Source organism: Stenella coeruleoalba (assembly GCF_951394435.1).
Source record: "Stenella coeruleoalba genome assembly, chromosome: 11".
Classification (NCBI taxonomy): domain Eukaryota; kingdom Metazoa; phylum Chordata; class Mammalia; order Artiodactyla; family Delphinidae; genus Stenella; species Stenella coeruleoalba.
Window position 1 is genome coordinate 70,937,157 of NC_137157.1, and position 23,260 is coordinate 70,960,416.

The 23,260-nt window shown below is 33.3% G+C and overlaps 1 protein-coding gene across 2 annotated transcripts in view; it reads right to left on the minus strand.

The window, feature by feature from the left end:
* Positions 1 to 23,260, minus strand: part of CNTN1 (contactin 1) — a 371,087-nt gene that overhangs the window by 102,004 nt on the left and 245,823 nt on the right. For both annotated transcript variants that reach the window (XM_079938240.1, XM_079938239.1), the window contains 2 exons: positions 22,826 to 23,001; positions 7,373 to 7,493 (listed from right to left, as the gene is read on the minus strand). In XM_079938240.1, the coding sequence (XP_079794366.1) occupies positions 7,373 to 7,493; positions 22,826 to 23,001 (297 nt within the window). The remainder of the gene's footprint in view (positions 1 to 7,372; positions 7,494 to 22,825; positions 23,002 to 23,260) is intronic.

Sequence of the window (23,260 nt, forward strand, 5' to 3'; positions counted from 1 at the left end):
CAGCAGGTTATTTATTTGGCTATAATACCTTAACTTAGCCAACACAGGATTTAAAAGTGGGTTAGTCATCAACCAAAATGACCTCCTTAAGAAAGAATCTGGTAACCATGTCATTAGGCCAAGTACTAAAAACTTCAGGGGATTACATCAAATAAAGATGACATCTAACATATCCATTTCCATTCTGCAACTGTATTTTGGCATTAGAAATACACACACACACATTTTGGCATTCATACATACACACATGCACACACACAATATTCTAATCTAAATGAAAATCTACATAAAACTATGAATATAAGCTTTTAATATAAAAATATAAACAATACAAACTTAATTTGGAGATGCAATGATTTACACAGTTTTGTATTATCCACTGGACCTTTAGTTACACTTTTTCCTAAATGTTTCCAAATTTCACATAGCACAGGTTAGTGCTGAGAATCAGACTAAAGTCTTTTTCTTTTGTTTGTTTTTAAATCTCAGCCTTGTATTAAGAAATTTTGTTTAATATGGTATATAAGATGTAAAAGAGGGGGCAGATGTGAAAAGTATAATCATGATTGCATTTTCTGTTTTGGCAATTTTAGTGACAAACATTATGTTCAGCCAGGTGTCAGGAAGGTCCTCCTAAAGGTCGGTAGCATTGCCAAGGATATTTATAATACAGCAGAAATGCCGTGGAAAGTAGTAAAAAACAGACGTCAAAGCCTCATTTCTTGCTTTTGTGGCCTAATTTTATGGTCCATTTTTGAATGCTGTCCAAAAGTGCACTCATAAAAGAGAATTTAGATTTGGCAAGCTACATAAATGCTCCCACAGGTGCTGTCAGATAAATCCTGAAACACCTTTCCTTCTAAATGACACTTTTTTTTTTAACTGAAAAGCACTAAGTCCTCCAGAAACATCTTTTGCTAAAAACATTCATACAGGGCTGTAGATGTGCATCAAAACTTACTTGATGAAACAACCTGAAATACACTTTTGTGGGACCTATTTAGTACAACCTTTATTACAATAACAACAACAAAAAGGAAATTTGTATCGATCCTCTTGATTTGGATTTTTATATAAGAAGCCTAAAACCATTTGAAGTCTAATAGCTGGTTCTTTTTTTTTAACTAAAAATAGTTTTAAACTGTAAAGGTCTTCTAGATATTAAGCAGTTTGTAGCTGTTTGAGTTCTAAATCTCTTTGGCTATATTATATGCACCTCTGTTTTAAAGTTTTATTCTGAAATTACCTCTTTCACTAATACAATAATAATTTAAATTGATGTCAATATGTGCTCTGATAGAAAAAAAAATTAGTAAAATCTTTTATAAATTACTTGAAATGCCATATTACCAAGAAATGGCATTACAATCTCTTGTAAAGTTATCTTCATTTTTATATCAGTGCTCTAGCTGGGAAATATTTCATCATATTTTGTTTTTGTTTTTTTATTTACTTACTGTTGATACATAGATTGAGTGGTTCTTGATTAACTTTAGAGTTTTTGAAGCTATCTTATTTGGTGTGACTTAAGGCTTAAGTGTAGCTGTGCTAAAATTATATGAGGGTAAGGGAAAAAGGAGTTAACTCTTTTTCTCACCACCTGGACTACCTTCCTGCATTTCCATGCCACGCCTGTCCTTACATCAGAGCTCCCTTCCCTGACTTCTAGCCAAATATTCATAACAGTTTTTCAATTGTCTGTTGATTGACTTCTATTTGGTTTGAACAGGATGAATTGGAGGAAAAGGGGACCTTACCATCTTTTTGAAACACATTTCTAATGTAATTTACCCATTCCATAAACAAAATAATAGGACTTTCAAACTATTTTCCAAGAATTCCCTAGAACAATAATTTCCAAAAACCATTTAAAGACCACTTCATCACAAGCATCATGGGGCATTATTAAAAATACAGATTTGCCAGCCCAGGCCAGGTTTAAACACTTGGTCACTCTGGAATGCTGTAATTTGATGCCCTCCGTAATGACATTCTTTAAAAATATATCCAGTATTTATTTAAAGGGGAGACAGACATGCATAGGGAAAAAGGAGTGAAGGAGGGTTCTGGGGAAAGCAGTAGAACACACACTCTCTTCTACTGCCTTCAGTAATTCAACCCTGGTTCCAAAGCTGCAACCCCACTAGGTCCTTCCCAGGCCTGGATCCACTTCCTCAGAAGGCAGTTTGGTGGCCACCACTTGTTCAAACATTACCTCTGGGTGTGCCATACTCTTTGCCTTCTAGTAATATTATACTATTTTTGAAAAAAGAGCCCATATGTACATATTTTCTTTATATTTTCAGTGTATTTTATGTCCAGTGATTTTTTTCTTAAACTTTTTTTTGGAGATAATTATAGATTCACATGCAACTGTGAAAATTAATACAGGAAGGTCCTGCATATCCTTCACTCATTTACTCACCATAACTTTCTGTATAACTAAATACAATAACAGAACCAGAAAATTGACATCGACATAATCCATCAACCTTATAGTACAGATTTTGCTAGTTTTACATTCATTCATTTGTGTGTTTATGTGTTTGTTTAGTTCTAAGAAACTTTTAGTTTTATCACATGCGTAGACTTCTGGGACCATGACCACAGTTAAAATACAGAACAATTTCATCATGAGGATCCCCTGTTGTACACTTTCATGGCTACAGCTACTCCCCTTCCTCTAGCCTCCCTAAGCCACCATTAATCTACTCTCCATCTCTATAATTTTGTCATTACAAGAATGCTAAATAAATGGAATCATACAGTATGTAACCTTTTGAGGTTGGCTTTCTTTCACTCAGCATTAATTCCCTTGATATATATCCAAATTGCACACATCAATAGATCATTCTTCTCTTATTGCTAAGTAATAGTCCATGGTACTAATATACCACATTTTGTTTAACCACTCACCTGTTTAAGGGCATTTGTTTCCAGTGTTGGGCTATCATGAATAAAACAGCTATGAACATTTGTGTATATATATTTTATGTGGACATAAGTTTTAATGTCTTTGAGATAAATGTCCAAGAGTGCAACTACTGGGTCCTGTAGTAAGCACATGTTTAGAAACAGCCATACTCTTTTCCAGGGTGGCTGTACAATTCTACATTTTCACCAGCAATGTGTGAGTGAGTGACTCTGTTGTTTTGCATCACTATTTCTTTTTTATTTTAGCCATTCTTATAGGTATGTAGTGATATATCACTGTGGCTTTAAATGTGCATTTCCCTAATGGTTAATGACATTGAACATCTTTTATGTGTTTATCTACCATTTGTATATCATCTTCAATGAAATGTCTGTTCACATCTTTTATCTTTTTTCATATTAGGTTATTTTAATTTTGAGTTTTGAGAGTTATTTATATGTTTTACATACAAACCTTTCTTGGATATATGGTTTGCAAATATTTTCTCCCAGTCTGTTGCTTGTCTTTTCATCATCTTCACAGGGACTTTCACAAAGCAAAAGTTTTAAATTTTGATGAAGTTCAGTTTATCACTTTTTCATTTTATGCATTATGCTTTTGGTGTCAAGTCTAAGAACTCTTCATCTAGCCCTAAGAGCTGAAGATTTTCACCTATACTTTATTTTTCTAAAAGTTTCATAGTTTAAAATTTACAAATAAGTCCATGATCCATTTCAAGTTAATTATGTATAAGGTCCTTTTTTTTTTGAACTGTGAATCCTCATTTGTTCTAGCACCATTTATTGCAAAGGCTAATCTTCCTCCACTGAATTAATTTTCATTTTTGTTATAAATCAGTTGAGCATATGTGTATGGGTCAATTTCTGTGTCCGTTGTTGATGCACCATGGTTCACCAGGCCAATCTTTAAGCTAGCTTTGCTAAACCCATCCCAGAGCTATTAATTTAGAAACTTCCAAGAGAGGCTTAGAATTGTGTATTTAAAATTAATTGTAGTAGTAAATCTGATGTACAGCCAAGTCTGGCACCTGCACCCAGAGGTTACACAAAGATTTTTCATGAATCTTTGCTGAAAAGGTTGGTGGAGAGGAAGTAGGGGATAGCAGGTCACCCTGTTTAATTAAATTAAATATATTGAGAAATATTTAACATTTAGGTAAAGCTGTATAAAGTAAGAAATGACCACCTAAAAACTCACCATTCAGGTTAAGAAATAAAACATTACTTATTCAGATGTAGCCTTTTGTGGGTCCCCTCCCTCCTTAACCACACTCACCTCCTCTCCTATCTCCAACCCAGGGGTAACAACTCCCCTATATTTCGTGATTATCATTTTCATGCATTCTCTATATTTGACCATATAAAATATGCACACATATTCATATACATACATACATACATACATATATATGTCAGATTTGTTGTTTTAATAGAAACTTGAAGTAAAAGCAACTATCAACTTGATCAGCGTGCAACTTATTCTTGCCAGTTCTCAAACCCAGACCACAGCATATTCTGAAGTCTAGTTTAGCTCTGTTTGCTTAGATTTGGGTATTTTTACTGTTTTCTTTGTTCATCATGCTATTTGATGTCTCAGAACTTTACTCTGGCATTATTTTCCTTCTTCCTGAAATTTACCCATTAAATATTCCTTTAGACATAAGAGTCTCTTGGGAAATAAACTCTGTTTCTGTTGGTCTAAATATAACTATTTTTCCTCATTATGAAATGATAACTTGTCTGTATATATACTTCTTGGTGGAGAGTTATTTTTCTTTCAGCACATTCCATGGTTGTATTAGTTATCTACTGCTGCATAACAAATTACCCCAGGCCTGAGTGGCTTAAAACAATAGTAAACAGTTATCTCTTTTTTTTTTTTAACATCTTTATTGGAGTATAGTTGCTTTACAATTGTACGTTAGTTTCTGCTTTATAACAAAGTGAATCAGCTATACTTATAAACAGTTATCTCTTACAGTTTCTGTGGATTAAGAATTTTTGAGTGGCTTAGCTGAATAATTCTTGATCAGGGTCTGCCATGAAAGTTATAATCAAACTGTTGGCCAAGGCTACAGTCATCTGAAAGCTTGACTGGAAGATCTGCTCTCTAGATGACTCACTCAAATGACTGGGAAGTTGGTATTGGTTATTAATAGGAGGTCTCATTTCCTCTTCATGTGGGCTTCTCTACAAGATTGCTGAAATATCCTCATGACATGGTAGTTGGCTTCCTCCAAAATGAGAATTCCAAAAACCAAGGCAGAAGCAGCAATGTGATTTATGACAATGTTCAGCGCTGTCATTTCTGCTGGCACATACACCAACCCTAAGTGTTAGAGGGATTACACAGGGGTTGGTTTATCAGAAAGCAAGGATCACTGAGGGTCACCTTGAAGTCTGGATCCCCCAATTACCTTGTGACTTTTATTACTGCTGCTGTGTAGTTGGCCATCAGAATGCAGCTATGCAGAAATGTATTTGACTATTTGAATTGCAAATTTCTCTTGATATAAAATGAATACCTTTTATATTATTAGAAATAACATTTGGAGAATGATTACAACTTTCAGACTTTTATCAGTGTTAAGCAATACTTTTATCTACCTGTATAGCTTTTTCAACACCCTGCTATAGTGCAGGGACTTAAAATGCTATATCATATTTCTACTACGTGCACTTGCCAGATTGCTTTGCTTTAAGTTATATTTCCTATGACTAAAGGGCTTTAGAAAAAAAAAACTTTATATTTTCACATAATACCTGCTATACCTTTTTCATATTGGTTTTTCTGTAAAAAATACAGAGTATGATGATTATTAATTACCTAAGTATGAGTGGATAAGGTTATTAATATTCTTTGACTACATCTGTAAAACTTCGTCTTCCCTGTGAGTACTGGGAGTTTGCTGCAATGTCATTATATGAAGACACTGATGCCCAGGCATTGTAACATAACCCCTATTGTAACACTAATGATAATCTTTTAATATGCAAATAATTTCAATTAAATACAAGCATAGAGTATTGCTGGAAGTGACTTAACAGCTAGTGGTCTGACTAGAAAGAACAGTGAATAGTCCCTCTCCCTGATAACTCTCACAGACAGTAGATGTTCCAGATAACAAAATATTCCTAATGGAAATACTGAACCTAAATGAACTTCCTTTAATTTAGCATTTTGTAGCCTTGGAGTTTTATTAATTTTCAATTAATCCAGAATGGGTATTAAGACAAACCATGAATATCATCTCATTTACTAATTGTTTATCTGATTGCGCAAAAGCTGACTGAAAAAAGAAGTGCAATAAATAATGGTCAATAAATATTTCTAGTAGGTAAAATGTGAAAAAAACCAAAATTTAACATGTCACTGAGACAGAGGGAAAAAGAGAACAATGAAACTATGAGATAGAATTCTGCAACTCACTAAATATTAATAAAAATGCATATGTGAATTTCACAACTTAGTAGAGAAGGTAACTCATATGTACAGATTGCTATAAAATACGTTAGAGAAAGTAATAATTGTTATGAGAGTTTAGAAGAGAGGGCTCATATTTGGGACCTCATAAAAATGACTCATGAGTTTGTTACTTCTTGAGCCAAGTCTTGAAGGATGGATAAGATTTGGGCAACAATCAATGAAAACAGCATGTAGAAGGAATGCTGTGAACCAAGGAACAGAGGTAGAAATCCTAGGGTATTTCTGCGGACTAGTTGGTCAGGAGGAATGGTGAGAGATTAAAGCTAAACAGGCCGAGGTCACCACACCTCATGGAACTTCTTGGGCACTTAGCTAAAAGGAATGGTCTACATTCTGTAGGCAGGGAGTAAAGAGCCGATGAATGATTTTAAATAAAGTAAGGCATATTCTGAGCTGGCCTCACAGCTATATAGCAGAGGCCAGTAGCAAAGGTGTTGTATTTTCAATAAGCATGTATCCAAGCACATTCTCAATCATTTATAAGAACAAAAGCACTAGTCTGAAAATCAGTAACAAATAGAAACATGAGACATGTACAAAGCATTTTTTATTCTAAGATGATACTGGTAAATGTATAACACTTGAGGTTTTAATAAACAGCACCAGTGTATTTTTTCCATAAAAAGTAAAAAAGGAAACAAAACTCTACTCAACACATGAAAAGTATTAGCAGGAACTGAGAACTTCTGGTAAGTACTAAGTTTAAAAGCACAAACATTTAGTAGGAGGTATGTGGTGTAAGTTGCTAAAAAAATACGTAGTTCGTAAAACAAACAAAATCAGTTCTGTTTACTACTTGGCTGGCATAAATCAGGCATGGGTGAAGAACTGTTCTCAAGGATCGAGACTCTAAATATATAAGAATTCGTACCAGAGTTACCAGAAGATTATACATATTTATGTAAGTCATATAGCTTTGGTTTTGTGATTCCAAAATGTTGAAACTCTTACCTCGCACAACAAGGTCAGCTGAGGCTGAAGAATTGTCCACAATTGTCTGAGCGGTGCACGTGTACCTCCCAGCGTGTTTTAGCTGGGCATTTCGGATGAGCAGTTCCCCATTGGAATCCAGCTGTCGGCAAAAACAGCAGTCATTCAAATCAGTACATTTTTTTCACCAATTAAATGGTATTTAGGATATGAGAGGTACATTTTCCCCTAACAAAATGAACACCTGTTCGAGATGTGCTAACTGTCTGTGTATTCTTAGGTTACTTAAACTCTGGGCTTTGGTATCCCAAGTGAAAAATAGAGTGAATTACCTAAGGTCATTTTTAGCTTTAATGTCTTTAGTATTCTATTATTTATATAATCAGAGGGCATTTTGAGAGAAAACACAGGATGAAACTATTTCATTGATGTCTTTTAAAAAGAAATGTGAAGGTCCAAAAATCTTGATGCTCAATATCAATGAAGATACATAAATGCTGTATGGCTAGGGAGAATTATTAATTTGGTTATGTAAAACTAATCTAAACAACTAATTTCAAGACGTGCCACAGTTCATTTTACAAAGATACTAAAAGTGTGCAGAAACTGTCAAAATGGACAATTCTACTAACATGTTCTGTTTTGGCCAAATATAACCTCCTTGTGGGCAAGGATTTTTGTCTTGTTCACTGCTCTATTCCCAGTGCTTAGAATAGTGTTTAACATATGTTTTTTTTAAGGAGGCTTGAGGGAATTTTGCTTGTGAATGATAAGGCACCATCCCAATGCAATTTCTAAAAATAGCTAATATTTATAGAATGCCTCCTCTATACAGATCCTAGGATTCTCTTCTGAAAACACTCCTATGAGATAGGTCCTATTTTGTCCATTTTACTAAAGATAAAAGTGAGACTTAGAGTAACCAAGTAATTTAACTATGGTTACTTGGTTTGCTTGGCTGGAGGAGCATAACATAGTCCATGCTCATTATCTCCAAAATACTCTCTTAAGAGAAAAATTTGGAAAACTCGATTTTTAAATAGACATTTGGTTTCCCTGAGAAACAAAAATATTGATTTACTATTGCAATTATAGATATCCAGATAGATTAAAGTGAAAAACTAATGATTAGATTAATATTTCACATAATAGATGAAGGTATTGTTTCTGTTATATGACAGACCTGCAAATTTTAATTATTTAATGACAATATATGGAATAAATGCTCTGCTTCACCATTGGTTCTGCTGGTGGCCCCTTCACATATTAAATTCCCTGCTGGTCTTGGAAAGTATTTGGGTTGCAATCCTTGCTTGATTAATAAGATTAATTAAAAATAATAGCTAGTTATCATCTGAGCAGATTGATTCAATTGGTTGTAATAGAATACTATCTCCATATAAAGAACTGGTCAGTGGCTACACACCTTGTTCCTTGGTTTCAGTAATTAAAATCTCTGAAAAATGAAACTAGGGGTCATACAATTTAATGTTAGTTGGGGTCTTCCTGTCCCTTGAGGTCTAAGATTGGGTAAAAATCCAGTTTCCAAGATTTCTTCAAATTCCTAAGGTAGGGGAATTCTTTCCTTCTGTTCTCTTGACCAAGGAGCTCCAGACCAACCTTTTCTCTATTTTGCCATGAAACCTACTAGCATGAAGTATTGCCTAGTAAAGTAGGTGTACTAAAGAGTTAAAGGTCATGGAATTGGTTGTATCCCACAAAGTAGGGCAATTATCATCCACTGTATATTTCTATTTTTAAAAGTCCTGCTGGTCATAATTTTACTAAGGATTTCTCAGTGACCTTCACCTGTCTCTGTTCCCTATCATCTTGTTGGCACTCACTCTCACTCCCATATCTTACCTCTCTCTGCTCTTCTCTTCTTTCCCTTGGAAACAAACAACTATTCTTCTTTCCTCATGTTAAGCTGCTTAATTATTGGATCGTTGCTTGGATTCTGACAATACTTCTTCCTCAAACCCTTACTTTCTGTTTTTAGCTTTTGCCGTTTCTTTACCTCTTACCCCTCAGTCCATTTTAATCTGGTTCCCAACTCTTCAACTCATTTTACTTGACTTCTAATAGCATTTGACCTTTCTTCCCCAAACACCCAACTTTTCTAGTCATCTGTGACAGCACATTTTCCAGAAAGTTTGAGAAAATTCTTAACCTCTCATCTTCTTCAACTTCCTTATAATTCCAAAATAAATTATTGAATTTATCCCTTCCTTTTCTTCAACACTTCCTCTGTCCTTGTCCAAGCTACCAACATCTTTCACTGAACTACTATGTCTTATTTGGTCATGACCCTCACCCCTATCCCATCTATTCTTTTCTCTACTTAGCACTCAGGGTGACCTTTAAAAAATGCAAATTAGATCAAATCATCCCTTTCTATAAAAACAAACTAAAACCTTTAAAAATGTTCCACTTCTTGGAATAAAAGCCGTAAGTGTTATGATAGTCAACTTGGCTCCATTCTCTAAATTCTGTCCAATATTCCAGCTCAACTAGTGCCACCATTGCACTTACACTCTGCTCTCCAGAAGAACATTCCCTTTTTAAGACCTTAAATGTATCTTGTTATCTCCTATCTCTGGTTCTCCAAGGTGTTTCCTTTCCTGGAATTTGATCTCTTCATACCCCACCATCTTACCACCTTCATCTAAATAACATTTACCCTCCCCCACCAATATCAGTTCAAATCATTTCCTTAAGCAAGTCTTTCTGTTTTCTGTTGTTACATTTTGCCATAGCACATTTTACTTAATGTGATATTATATATATCATTTACAATAAAATATTTTTGCAATTATATGATTAAAGTTGGTTTCCCTGAAGGACTGTAAATTTTATGAGAGGAGGAAACATGACTGATTTCTTCAGCATTGTATCCCTGTGTTACATGTGTACAGCTGTATGTGCTGTATCCCTAAGACCAGCACAGTCCCAGGGATATAACAACACCAAATATACATTGTTTGAGTGAAATTTTCAGCATGCTTTTAAGACTTCTGGCATCTGCTCTTAAGATAATACATGTTTACTTCTTTTCAGGTACAAGCAGAGTTAGGATAGCAAGTTCATATAGCCCATCACAATGGCAGAATTTTGTAAGCACATAATGAGACATTTTGATGTCAGGATGAAGTACACACTCTTGTCACCTCTTTTCCCACTTCCTGTGCCCCAGAAACTTACATTTTACCATGTGTTCTCTTTCCTGCAGACCTTTGTACATATCACTTGCATTGCCTGGATTCTCCCATCTCCCACTTCTATCACTTGGTTAACTTCAAGTCGTGGTTTAGATGCCCCTTTCTTCTCTAGAATCCAAAGTCCTGGTTAGGGGATTGCCCCTTGCATATTTTCATTTTAACTATCCCTTTCTATTCTAATTATTTAGTTGTTCATTTCTTCTACTAGACTGTAATTCTTTGAGGAAGGGACTAGGTCTTATTTATTATTACATACAAATTATGTATTGTGATATCTGACATACAGGAGGAATTCAACAAATAAATATTGCATAAATGAATTAAAATACCTATTATCTAAAATGTTTTTTATTAAATTCTTTTAGTAATTTCATATGATTTTTCAGGTAAGATAATGATAATATTATAAGATAAAATAGCTGAATTGAGAACAACTATTGCTATCCATATACCCAAGTTCAGCTATCAATTAATAATATATTTCAAATTATTTGTAAACAATTTCATGAGTAAATATAAATGTTTTAGGAATAATATGTAAATTTATAGAGAAAAGAATGCAGTTGACATATAAGAAAATGGATACCTCTAAGTTTTTCAACCACCCATATTTGTTGTAAAGAATTAGGCCTTTACAAATTCAAAATTTGTAATACAAATCACAAATTTACAGAGCGATCTGCCCTTTCTGTCAGCTTCTGGAAGGTAACCTGTAGTATTCTTTCTTTGCCTGGGCATCTTGGGTCATACTGAATAGTTCTAACCATGTGATTTAGGGTGGAAGTTAGACACACCTGTATAGTTTTAGAGTAGGGGCTGACCATGCCAAAAAGACTAACATTGTGGCTTAGGGTAGGGGCTTTGGGTCATGTGTTATCAATTAACCTAGATATTGAGATTAACCATTTGGGCAATCAATCAGTCAATCAATGCCTACATGATTAAGCCCTGGTTAAATCTCTATATATCAAAGCTCAGGAAAGCATCCCTGGTTGGCAATACTCTGTGCCTACTGCCACAGACCATAGCTGGTAGAGTAATGCATCCTGACTCCATGGGGAGAGAACAATGGAAGCTCTATATTTGGTACGTCTCCTGGGCTCTGCCCCATGCATTTCTTCCCTTCGTTGCTTTTAATCTGCATGCTATTTCGGTAATAAATTGTAACCATGAGCATAATAGCTTTCAGGGAATTCTGTGAGTTCCCTCTAGCACAAGGAAACTGAGGCTGGTTTTGGCAACTCCTGGAACTTGCAGTTGGTTTCAGAACTGAAGATGGTCTTGAGGACTCTGCCTGACTTTGTAGTTGACCAATTCTACATATCATACTAAATAGAATTCACCTAAGGGGGGAGGGGTAAAGAAATATTATTTTATTACCTATAGCTATCTTTTTAAAAATATTTAAAGTAAGAAGAGAGTAAAGTTGTGTATATGGGGAAGGTAATAATAAAAGAGTTTTTCTTGAGCCATTGTAGGTGCTAACTGACATATTTCTGAGACAATTTCTAGTGAGAAAAAATAAAATAATATAAAATAATTACCATAAAATAAAATAATTTAAACACTATATTAATAAAACAGACTGCTTTAATGTGCTTTAACATCCTTAAAGTTCAATACATCATAGTACTGAACTTTGACATTAAATATTCATTAATGGAAAGATATTAAAAAATATTTTTAAACTATCATGACACAAGATAATAGCTATATTTGAGAAAGAATAATGTTTGCATAAAATTAAAAACACTTAGCTCTATTGCATGCTTTTATTATGTTAACTCACTACTTGGGTTGCTCCATGTATCCAAATGAAAGATAATCCTGTTGCTAAACTTCCACTGTTTCAATGAACCATGGGATTAGATTGGAATTTAAAAAATAAAATACTTCAGAAATTAAAATTTAAAAAAAATTCAACCTTATAATAAAAAAATGAAAGCAGGAAAATAATATAAAAATAATTTGCGACACCATAATTACCCTTTGTAAAATATTTGAATGCTGTACACCTAATAATCTTCTTTAATGAAATTGCTATAATTTTCCCCAAAATCTCAGTTTGAAACACAGTACTGTTTTCATATTCACTTATTTAATCCTGAGAGGAATAATGTTGTTATGCTTTTCATACTTTTCACATGTAATGAAAAACACAAACTATTTTGTCTTAAAATATCATATTAAAGTTATACTTACTGAATCTTCATAATAAACTCCTTAAAAACTTTTAATTAAACTATTCTAAAAGTTTAATGCTAAACTCATTTTAAAAGTTAGGCTTGTTTTAAACATTAGGACTTAGGTAGGTAATGATAGGCCGATTTGCATAAAGCAGTTATAAGCGACTTTAACATTTATTCTCATTCGATCTATATTTGGTGAAGGTGTGGCACTGAAACACCTCAAAAGGAAAATAAAGAAAAAATATGCTATATCATTTCCAATTGAGTTGTGTATGTATAAAAGCTTTGCTGACGTTTTTATAAATGGCACTAGCCCTTTCCATACCTCAGGAGAAGTTGAGGTTCTCAGTGGTCGACAGAACGCTTACAAAGCAAGTAAAGATCATGGCTCTCAGCACATTCTAGCCACAAATTAGATACGAATGCTCTCTCTATTTTCACTAAAAACCACAGCTTGGCTGAATTACAAAATGCTTCCCTTCATATGAGGAGAGTTGAATCACATACTGGAAATTGTGATAGCACAGCTCAGGGATGTTCCAAAGTGTATATGTGGTTTACCACTTAGAAACTTCCCAAGTTTAAATCAAAAGACTTCCAAAATATAAATGCCTATTCCTTCCTTTCCACTCCCCCATGAACTAACTTTGAAAAATCAGTCCTGCAGTATAAATGAGTCTGAATTACTAAGTTGTATTAACAAATTCAGTTAATCATAATGAACAAAGAAATATGCCATAAAGTATATACGAGGTCTAGATAAAGCTTAGAGGTCATAATGGCTCTATAAAAACATCTCTTTTGTTCCATTGAAGTTCAGAATGAAGAGACAAATATGGAAGACTGGAGGAAAGCATAGCCTTTAAAGAGAATACTCTAGAAACCTGTAAGCAAAAATTATTAAATATGTATGATACATGCTATATCCATGAAAAATAAACATTTTTCTTTTTTACTTTTGGCTTCCTAGGTTAAAGAAAGAATAAATGTAGCAAATTCATCAGATGCAACTGCAAACTTTAACACCACCATCACCAACACACGAGCAAAAAAAAAAAAAAAAAGAAAAAAAGTAAGGGTTTTATAGGTGCCAGGGGCTATTATAAATACTTTACATGTGCAAATTCACTTATAACAACAACCCTGGGAGAGGGGTACTATTCTTAACTGTATTTTAGAGATGAGGAAACAATAATACTGTAACTACAACCACCACTACTGCTACCACTGTTGCCATTAATAGGATACTACTACTGCTGCTATTAATATCATTATTAAGATTGCTACTACAACTTCTGCTATTGTTACTGCCATTGCTGTAGCTACTATGAACTCCTACTAATACCTGATCTAGCTTATTAAATGCCCTTAAGATGCCTTGCAATGTGCTAGCTACTTTACATATATGTTTCCTATTTAATTTTTATAAGACTCAGGGAGATATGTTTAATCTTTCCATTTTACAGATAAGGAATTTTAGATTTTAAGTTAAGCTACTGGTAGAAGGCTCAATAGTTAACCTGTTTTCCCCAAGTTAAGCTGTTGCCAAAGTAGTGCTTCATGGATCAAACAATTGAACTTAGATTCACAGTTTGGTAGGTAAAAGTGGATATTTTCTCATAACAGGAAAAATACAATATGTTATATTTTCTTTCTTTAATTTTTAACCTATTTAAATGCTCAAACATAAGAAAATAGAAAGAATAGTACAATGGCCACCCATATACTAACCAATTAGATTCAACAGTTGTAAACTTCTTGCCATATTCACTTTATCTAATTATCTAGCTGTCTATCTATTGTTGAATCCTTAAAGAACAAATTACTGATACCATCGTAATTCATTCGTCAAAATATTAAATTGAATCTCCAAAACGGTAAAACCATTCTCTTAAATAATCACAGACACACAATCACACACAACATAATTAACATTAATTTCCTAATATGATCTAATATTCAAGTTAGTGTTATTTTAAGTAATGCATCAGCATTAAGTTTGCCTGAATGTAAAAAAAATTTAAAAAGACATAACTTACAAAATCTTATGAAAATGAGTATTATCATTACAAATATACATACTTAAATATATTAGGGAAATAGTTTAGGATAATTACTGAGAGGTCACCCCGTACTTACTTGATCAATGGAGATGTTGAATATCCCTGAATCTGGCTATTTTGATGGCTGAAGAGTTCAATTTTGATCAATCGGACCATTTAAAATTAAAACTCATAAGGAAGGAAATTTTCTTTTCGATGTCTACTAAGCATTTTAAATGATGGACAAAACCATCATAGCCTTGGGTTTAGAACCCATATTTTTGAGTTGAAAGAAAACTTGAACACTGTTTAATTTATATGGTTTTTAAATTGGTTTCCATTAGCCTTAGGGTTCTGAAGACCTTCATGGATCACTTGGTAGAAAGAAGGGATCAGAATGGGATGTGTTTTGGGACAGGAAGATGTGAGATGCCCTATAGTTAAGGCTTTGGTCTCCTACACATGCTCACAAACATGGGTACAATTTTTTCAGTCAGACCAACTTTACCTTCATCTTTGATATTTATTGGGGTTCTAATTTAAATTTTCTTTGCAAAAAGAATTCTGCTGCTAAAAACCTTCTGTTGCTGTTTTTCAAAACTTCTGGTGTGGCCCAACTTCCTCATATGACAGATGAGAAGCCTGAGGCACAGATTGACTGTTTTGCCCAAGATCATATAACTTGTCAAGGGCAAAACAACAACAAAATTCCAGATCTTTAGATAATGTTCTGTTTTAAAAACTAGTTTTTTAAAAAATTAGTTAGTTTTTTGGGAATATGAGAGCTAATGACAAAATAGTATATTTCTAATGTGATATAGTAAATAAAACATCAAAATTGACAATGTAAAATTATAAAATAAAATTCCTAAGACACCAAAAGTTTATATGTTTATTTCCCCTCCTTTTTATTTTATATACACACTGTATTTTGCAAGCATAAAGAGCCAGAATAATTATTCCAGTGATGATTAAGTATGCAAGGAGTTCTAGGTAAAACAAATGGCACTTTAATTTTGAATGAATTTTTAGAAATTTCTCCAAACCAGTACATTTCTGAAGAAAAAAGACTTGCTGCTATATGTGCTTAATTCCAAATATTTAACCTTATCTTTGACAAATGCTTCCTAAAGTCTAGACTCTGGGATTCTGCTAGAGAATAACTTTAGCTGGCATGATCTCTGCCCTGGAAGTGTGATGATCTAGAAAATAGCAAAATAAAATAGAATAGTTAGGTGTAAGTCAAGTCTTATTAGGGTAATGAAAGGGAGGTAGAGAAAGTTCAGACAGAATGAGGGATGATAGAATTCTCTCTTTTCCAGTTAATTACCCTTAGTAGAGAAACAATTTGGGCACAGGTAGCCTGCCTTTGTGGGTTTTGTGTGGACCACAGAACTATGTCAGGGGACATTTCACATATTTCTTTCTCTCTCCCAAAATTTAAAGAGTCTTGAATTCGCGAAACACATGCAGTCTATCCTCTACTTCTGATAATATTTTGAAAAATGCTTTATCTATCCTCTTATAATTTCTTTTTTTGTCTTCAGCACTCTCATTTGCTCAAAATAATATAACTTCTCTTTGTTTCCAACATACTATGCTTAAAACTTTTCAGTCCCTTTTTTCTTAAGTCTTTTTAAAAAAAATCTCCCTTGAGAACAGCATTTCTCAATCTTGACCCTATGGATAATTTGGACCAGTTAATTCTCTGTCGTGGAGGACTGTCCTCAGCATTATGGGATATTTAGCAGCACCCGTGCTAGACAGGTGCCCGTAATACACCACTTGCCTGCAGTTGTGATAAACAAAAATGTCTCCAAATATGACCAAATTTCCCTAGGGAGAAAAATTGTTCCTGGTTTAGAATAACCATTTTAGGGCTTACATCATCTCACTGTGCCCTCTTGGTTTTCTGCTATTTCTTCAGCTCTAATTTGATTCTTGTCTTAGTCTGGATTATGGCCTAACACTCCTTTTCTGCTGTAACCTGTTGCCCCATAACTCTGGACAATCTTTACCTTCTTGTTCAATAATGACAGAGAGCCAATGAAATTGAAAAAACAAAAAAAATGACTTCTGTTTATTACTGCTTCTCTTTCTCTCTTTTTGCATGCACAGAAGCAAAACATCTGTTCAAATTCTGTTCTTCTAGTATGAGATACATGTTTCAGATTTAAACACATTTCTGTGACATGTTCAGTAGAATTAATATTTTCTTTCAGCCTTAGGGTAAGAAATCTGTCTACTTTGGTTTTGAATGCTGTCTATACAGTCAGAACAAATGCATGTCCACACACCTGCAAACACACACACATAACCTATCTCTCTAAAGGAGATCACTAAGAACTGCCTAGAGTTTTATAGTTAGGCAATCTGAAACTCTGTAGACTCGACTTACAATGTGATGCAAAGGTTTCTAATCGTGTAGGGAGAATAAAGTAATTTGGATAACTTTGAACATAAAATGTTCATTAAACAAGATTATAGAATAAGTTAGGAGTTGAACTGCTGTTCAACTGCTGTCTTATAGTGTTTCAGATAATGGGAGGGAGGTTATTTAAATAGATATAGACATGAGTACCAGTCAATGGATTAGAAACAAGTGGTGAAGACCACAGGGTCTACAATCAAACCACCTTGGTTTCAAATCCTCTGTCTGCCACCAGTAAGTTGTATGACTTTAGACAAGTTACTTAACGTTTCAAATCTTGTTTCCCCACCTCAGAAATTGAGAAAAAAATCACAGTAATATGTGCTCCATAGAGGACTGCTATGAAGATCACCTGAGAAATACATGAAAAGCATTTAATCCAATGCTGGCTAAACAGCAAGCACTCAGTAAAATGTTGACTATTATTACCTCTCCATTGCCCTCAGCAAGGAAATACCTAGAATCTTTTGTCTCAAACTAGGTATCCAGTAGAGCAAGCAGTGCAAAATATCAATCATGAAAAATGAGATCTATAACCAGAAAAAAACTATCTGGCAAAAGCTTCTGGAATTTTCGATGTAGAATGATTGCTCTATTATAAAAAGTATTAGTAATAACCTGCCAGATCTTGTGCCAAGAACTTTATAGGCATTCTCTCATTGAATTCTCACAAAAATATTATGAAGTAACCAGTATTGCAAACCCAATGAAGTAAGCTGAATGAAATAAGTGAATTACTAATAAAAGTTTACAGAGGGGGAAATTTGAAACTTAGAGAGGCTTAATCACTGACTCTAGATTAAGCTTAATGGAGCCTAGAGCTCTGGTTGTGGCAAAGCCTCTGAACAATTCATACGATATTTATGAATTCAAAGCAGGTATGTAAAATCTTCTAACTGAACTTTAATTTTAACATTTATTTGTAAACAGAAAAAAAGGTATTATAGCAGCAATACCAGAATTAGAAAGTTTAAGAAACTCAACGTGGTTAACTAAAATAATGGCTCTGACAGGGAGAACTGTCAAATAGTTGAAGGAAAATGACTCAAAGTGGGTGTCAAAAGTTAGATAGCTCCTGAAAAAAAATTTCTGCAGATCAGGTACCACCATGAGAAAGGAATAAAATGATATATTACAAATACATATTTTTTGGTAGATAGTCTTACATCCTTTATAGAACAAAAGGGATTATAAATTAAATTGGTAAGTAAAATGACTCCGCTTTTGTATTTACTCTAAACGAGTAAGTAGCTATTGAACTGGAAAATCAAAATAGAAATCATTTTATATTTGGACTTGAAAAATATAGGTATTTGCCATATAAATTTGACAGAATAAAAGAATGCCAGATAAACTACTTATAAGCTTATTGTATCAAAGCTCCAAAGTTATGAAATTTGTAATTCATATATATATGTATATATACATATATATACTTAACATCAACGCATAAATTCAAGTTCAAATGAAATATTTACTGACCCTAGTTACATAATGATGTAACACTCAGTGAATATTTATTGAATAGTGAAAGAATAAATAACATGACAGGTAAATTAGATATTTAACTTCTTAATATTTTTTCTATAATCGGTATTGTTTACTTACAACTTTAAAATTAATAGCTACATTTTAAAACTAATTAATTCAAAAGAGTTTTACATAAAGTAGGATCATAAATGTAATAGAAATATTATTTATATATTTAACTTTTATAGGTCACTATAAATTCTTAAAAGAAATGCACATCTTCAAAAATATATAGTTACTTTTTTCCTGATAATTATATTAATATAATTGGAAAAAGTATAAAGAAAAAAATTTAAATCACACATCTTAGATATAATTAATTTGATATAGATATATTAGATATATTATAATTATATATATATGATAGATATATTATAATTTGTTTAATTTCATAAAGCTTCAAGTTCCAAGTAGGTCAGGCTGTGAAATTTGAAACCTTAGGCACGGTTGCCACATGGTGGTCAAGATCAAGAATAGCAAGCTAAACTCACAGCATGCTTGATTATTAAATATAATGTATTATTGAAGCCAAACTTGAAAATAAAAACTTAGGTTCTTAAAATTAAAAGTGTAAATTTTTATGTCTATATTCTTCATGAATTAGAGTTTCTGATATTAATTTTTAGCAATTAAAATTATTAAAACATGATGGTGACAATGACATCAGTTTTGTTAACTGTGATAGCTACCAAGTCATTTATATTTAAATTTTAAACTCATAGGATAGCTCTGATTTATTTTGGATCAGAGTCTGTGCTTGTCTTTTGTTCCTACAAAAAGTGTAAAGAGTTTTTTGTTATTATGTGTAACACAGGCAAAATTATTTAAGTCAATACATTTTTAAGGAATTTCACATGTTCTGATTCCTTCCACTGCCAATCACCTTGGTTTCTCCAATGTTTGATCCATAATTTTCAAGATAACCCTTTCAAAAAGAATTTTGTCTCAATCCACAGTTGTCATGTTGTCGGTCCACAATTCTTTTAGTTGGGCTTCTTTGATCTCCAGTGGAATATGGACACACTTCAAAATTCCCCACCTGTAATCTTTGGGATCCAATTTCCTCAAGCAATTTACTTTAGGACCATGTTTAGGGTCAAAGGAGATGGATCTGCCTGGCACTGAATTTTAGACACCCTCTAAACATGCATTAAGTTCAAACCATATTTACTCTTAAGCTATCACACCTTAGAACAGTACAGATCATTGGGATATGCCAATACCCAAGATAAAAAGTTTGACTGTTAGGTTTTTCATAGTTTATTAGCAGCTATCTTGAAGTTCTTTCCCACAGATCTAACACGTAGTTCTCTCAGTAAAGGAAACCACACGGTTACTCTGTGAGGCATTTCCAACAATGTAGGTCTGCAGAAAAAGTCCCATTGGGATAGACCTCAACAGTGCCTGTGTTCGTCTTATTCACTGTTTTATACACCCTAGTGCCTATCACTATTCCTGCTGTGGTATGGGTTCAGTACTATATTTTTAAACGAACAAGTGATATTCAATAATTGAAATATTGCCAGAATTAAATAAAATATAAAAACATGATTTAAAAAACCAAAAAATTATATACTGACATATTTGCTAGTGCAATTTGAATAACAGACAAACGCAGGCAGCAGTGTTCCTTCCTTCGAATTTGCTTTCCCCAATACCTGCCATCCCTGTTATGTTTTCATTCACTGAGCTTTAGGTTGGAAGAACCCCTCCTTCTGAGTGTTCTATTAGTGACCCCAGGAGCAATTACTAGCCATTAGGACTGGCTTCCAAAAGGTAGATCAGACCCATATGGTGTTTTACTCAAATTTGTGTGGTACATTTAGCAGTGAAGTGTGACTTTGAAGTTTGCTTTAAAAGAGAAGGAGGATGCAAGGGAAAGCTTCATAGATCTTTCTTAGGTTCAAAAGGCAGAATTAAGTTTAATAATTCAAAATACATTTCTTATCTGGGTTTTTTAATTATTTACAGAGTTAAATCGACTTGTCCATCTACAAAGTGCTAAAAATGTGTCTTTGATACTTTTACTCACTGAAGTTGCATACTTAACCAGTGAGTATGTTTTATGCCGCTGATTGTTATTATGCTTCTTATATGGTGGAATGAAGCTGAAACTGAGCCCCTGAAGCCAGAGTATGGGCTCAGAGTCAGGGTCTGCTCTGGCTTCCCTGAGGGGCAACAACCTGAACCCCTGTGGCTAACATCCACAAAAGGAAGGAGTACAGTTGGTGATGACCAAAGTCTCTTACATTGTTATGACCTAATGTAATAATTATTTCTTAATTAGTCTTTCAGTGGTTTACTTTTCCCTTTTTTCAAGCCATGGGTCTCTTTTATCTTATTTCTCTTTTTTTGTCTTTTTCTCTCTCCTCCTCCTCCCCCCCGCACCTCTCTCTTTCTTTCTCTTCTTTCCATCCCTCCCTCCCTTCCTTCCTTCCTTCATTTCTTTTTTTGAAATGTTTATTTACGTCAATCAACATAAAGTAACTTATTTTAAAGAACATAAAGAGGCTCCACATATGAAGTTTCGGCTTAACTTAGGGTAAGTTATACCTTCAAATCTATTTTCAGAGACTCTACTGCAGCTATAAGTAACTACTTGTATAAACTATGCTTGTTGCATTTTAGAAAATATTCAATATATAACATCAAGCAAATTCAAAAGTCTACTTTTTTAAAATAAAATCTCTGTTTAGCTCACTTCTTTTCTTCAAATGAGTAAAAACTGAGTGGTATTTGCTTTTCTTGCAAAACAAAACACAATTTGAAGAAATTATTAAAGACAATGGTGCCAAATTTATTAATGTTGGGCATTCTTATAATTAAGCACATCAAAATAGATATATAAAGAAAAAATATCACATGGTATAATGTTAAAATCATTCTCTACAAATTCCCAGTTGTTTATTTTTAAAGTATAAATTTGTTTCAGAAACTGAAAGACAGTAGATTCACTGTAGATGTACAGTTTTAGCTAGATCTGTTAGATTAAAAAGAAAGAAACTGGAATTACAGTTAACATATAGAAGGCACAAACATTGATACTGTATTGATAATTGTTCTATGAATCTATCTAATAAAAATTTAAGAATAAATGTTTCCATCCAGTTAAAAACAATCTTAACCTGACTGAAAACTTGTTTTGGCTTTTTAAAGTGGAAAGTTCTAGAAGAATTTTTTTGAAAGAGTTAGACAATTTGAAAACATAATATTATAATAGATACATATCAAACTTCAGAGTTCGTAGGACTTGAAAATCTTAAATACTCTACTGAGTTAATTCAAACTTTTATTAAAAATTGACTTCTAAAATTAGAATTAAAGTTTTCTTGACTAAATGTATGTTCTAAATAGGTCTTTAGGTTCCTAAATGATTGCCTTTCTAAAGAACAGACTGGAAGAAGAAGTGATCAATTTGCCCTTTAAATACACTGTAATTTAGGCAGCCCTATCAGTGCAACAAGTGTGTTCCTATGCAAGTTGTTATACTTGCGTTACTTCCCAGTCTTTTTCCTCTATTTTCATTTCTATACAACGATACCACTATGCTTAATTATAGGACTTGTATCATGTAAGCTTTCTTATTCTTAAAATACAGCCATTTAACCCTTTCAAAAATTGCATGGACTAGTTCTCCAAAGCCTCCCACATATATAGCTTGTCTATTTCTTACCCTCAAAGAATAAAATAAATGCCATAAAGTCATCACTATAACAAAGGATAAGTTCTGTGCTCTTACTTAGTTTAAAATGAATGTGAAGGCACTTAGAACCTATAGTACAGATATAATGAGGCAGAGTACACATTAATATAAAAATTGTATTATAATAAAGAGGAAGTGGACCTAAAGCACAATGAATATTTATTGATTAATATCGCTACCAAAATCCTCAGGGCTAGCCATTTTTAGAAAGGTTCAGGAATACTACAATTAATATAAGGAGACCCATGAAAAAATTTTACCTGTTTTCCAGTCTCATGTACATGATTATGTTAATAGCAGGTGCAATGCAGACACATGGGGGGTGTTGGGATGTTAATAAGATGAAAAATAAAACACATACCATAAAATTCCGCTGGTAATGAATGTTCTCTTTGTTAAAGTCGATCACATAGCCATTGAAGGACCAAACAAATGTGAGATCCAGTGCAGGATCAAAGGAAGCGGCACACTGCATGGTTGCATTTTCTCCAACAGTGATATCGGCATTAATTGGAGCCAATATAATTCGTGTGGGATCTATACATTTTTAAATAAAGGAGTAAACCACAATTCAAAAAAATATGAGACACCATATTATCTAGTACATTAAAAAATAAAAATCAATATAGTTGAAATCTCTGTGCAAAACAATAAGATGTTTACAAATTTAAATTCCAAGAATAGTTTCATCAAACAAGAGATTTGCACAGAAGCCTTTTGAAATGGAAACATCAAAACGTGGATTGTCTTATAAGCTTAGTGCTGAATCATGTCTTATAGTACATTAGAAATTAAG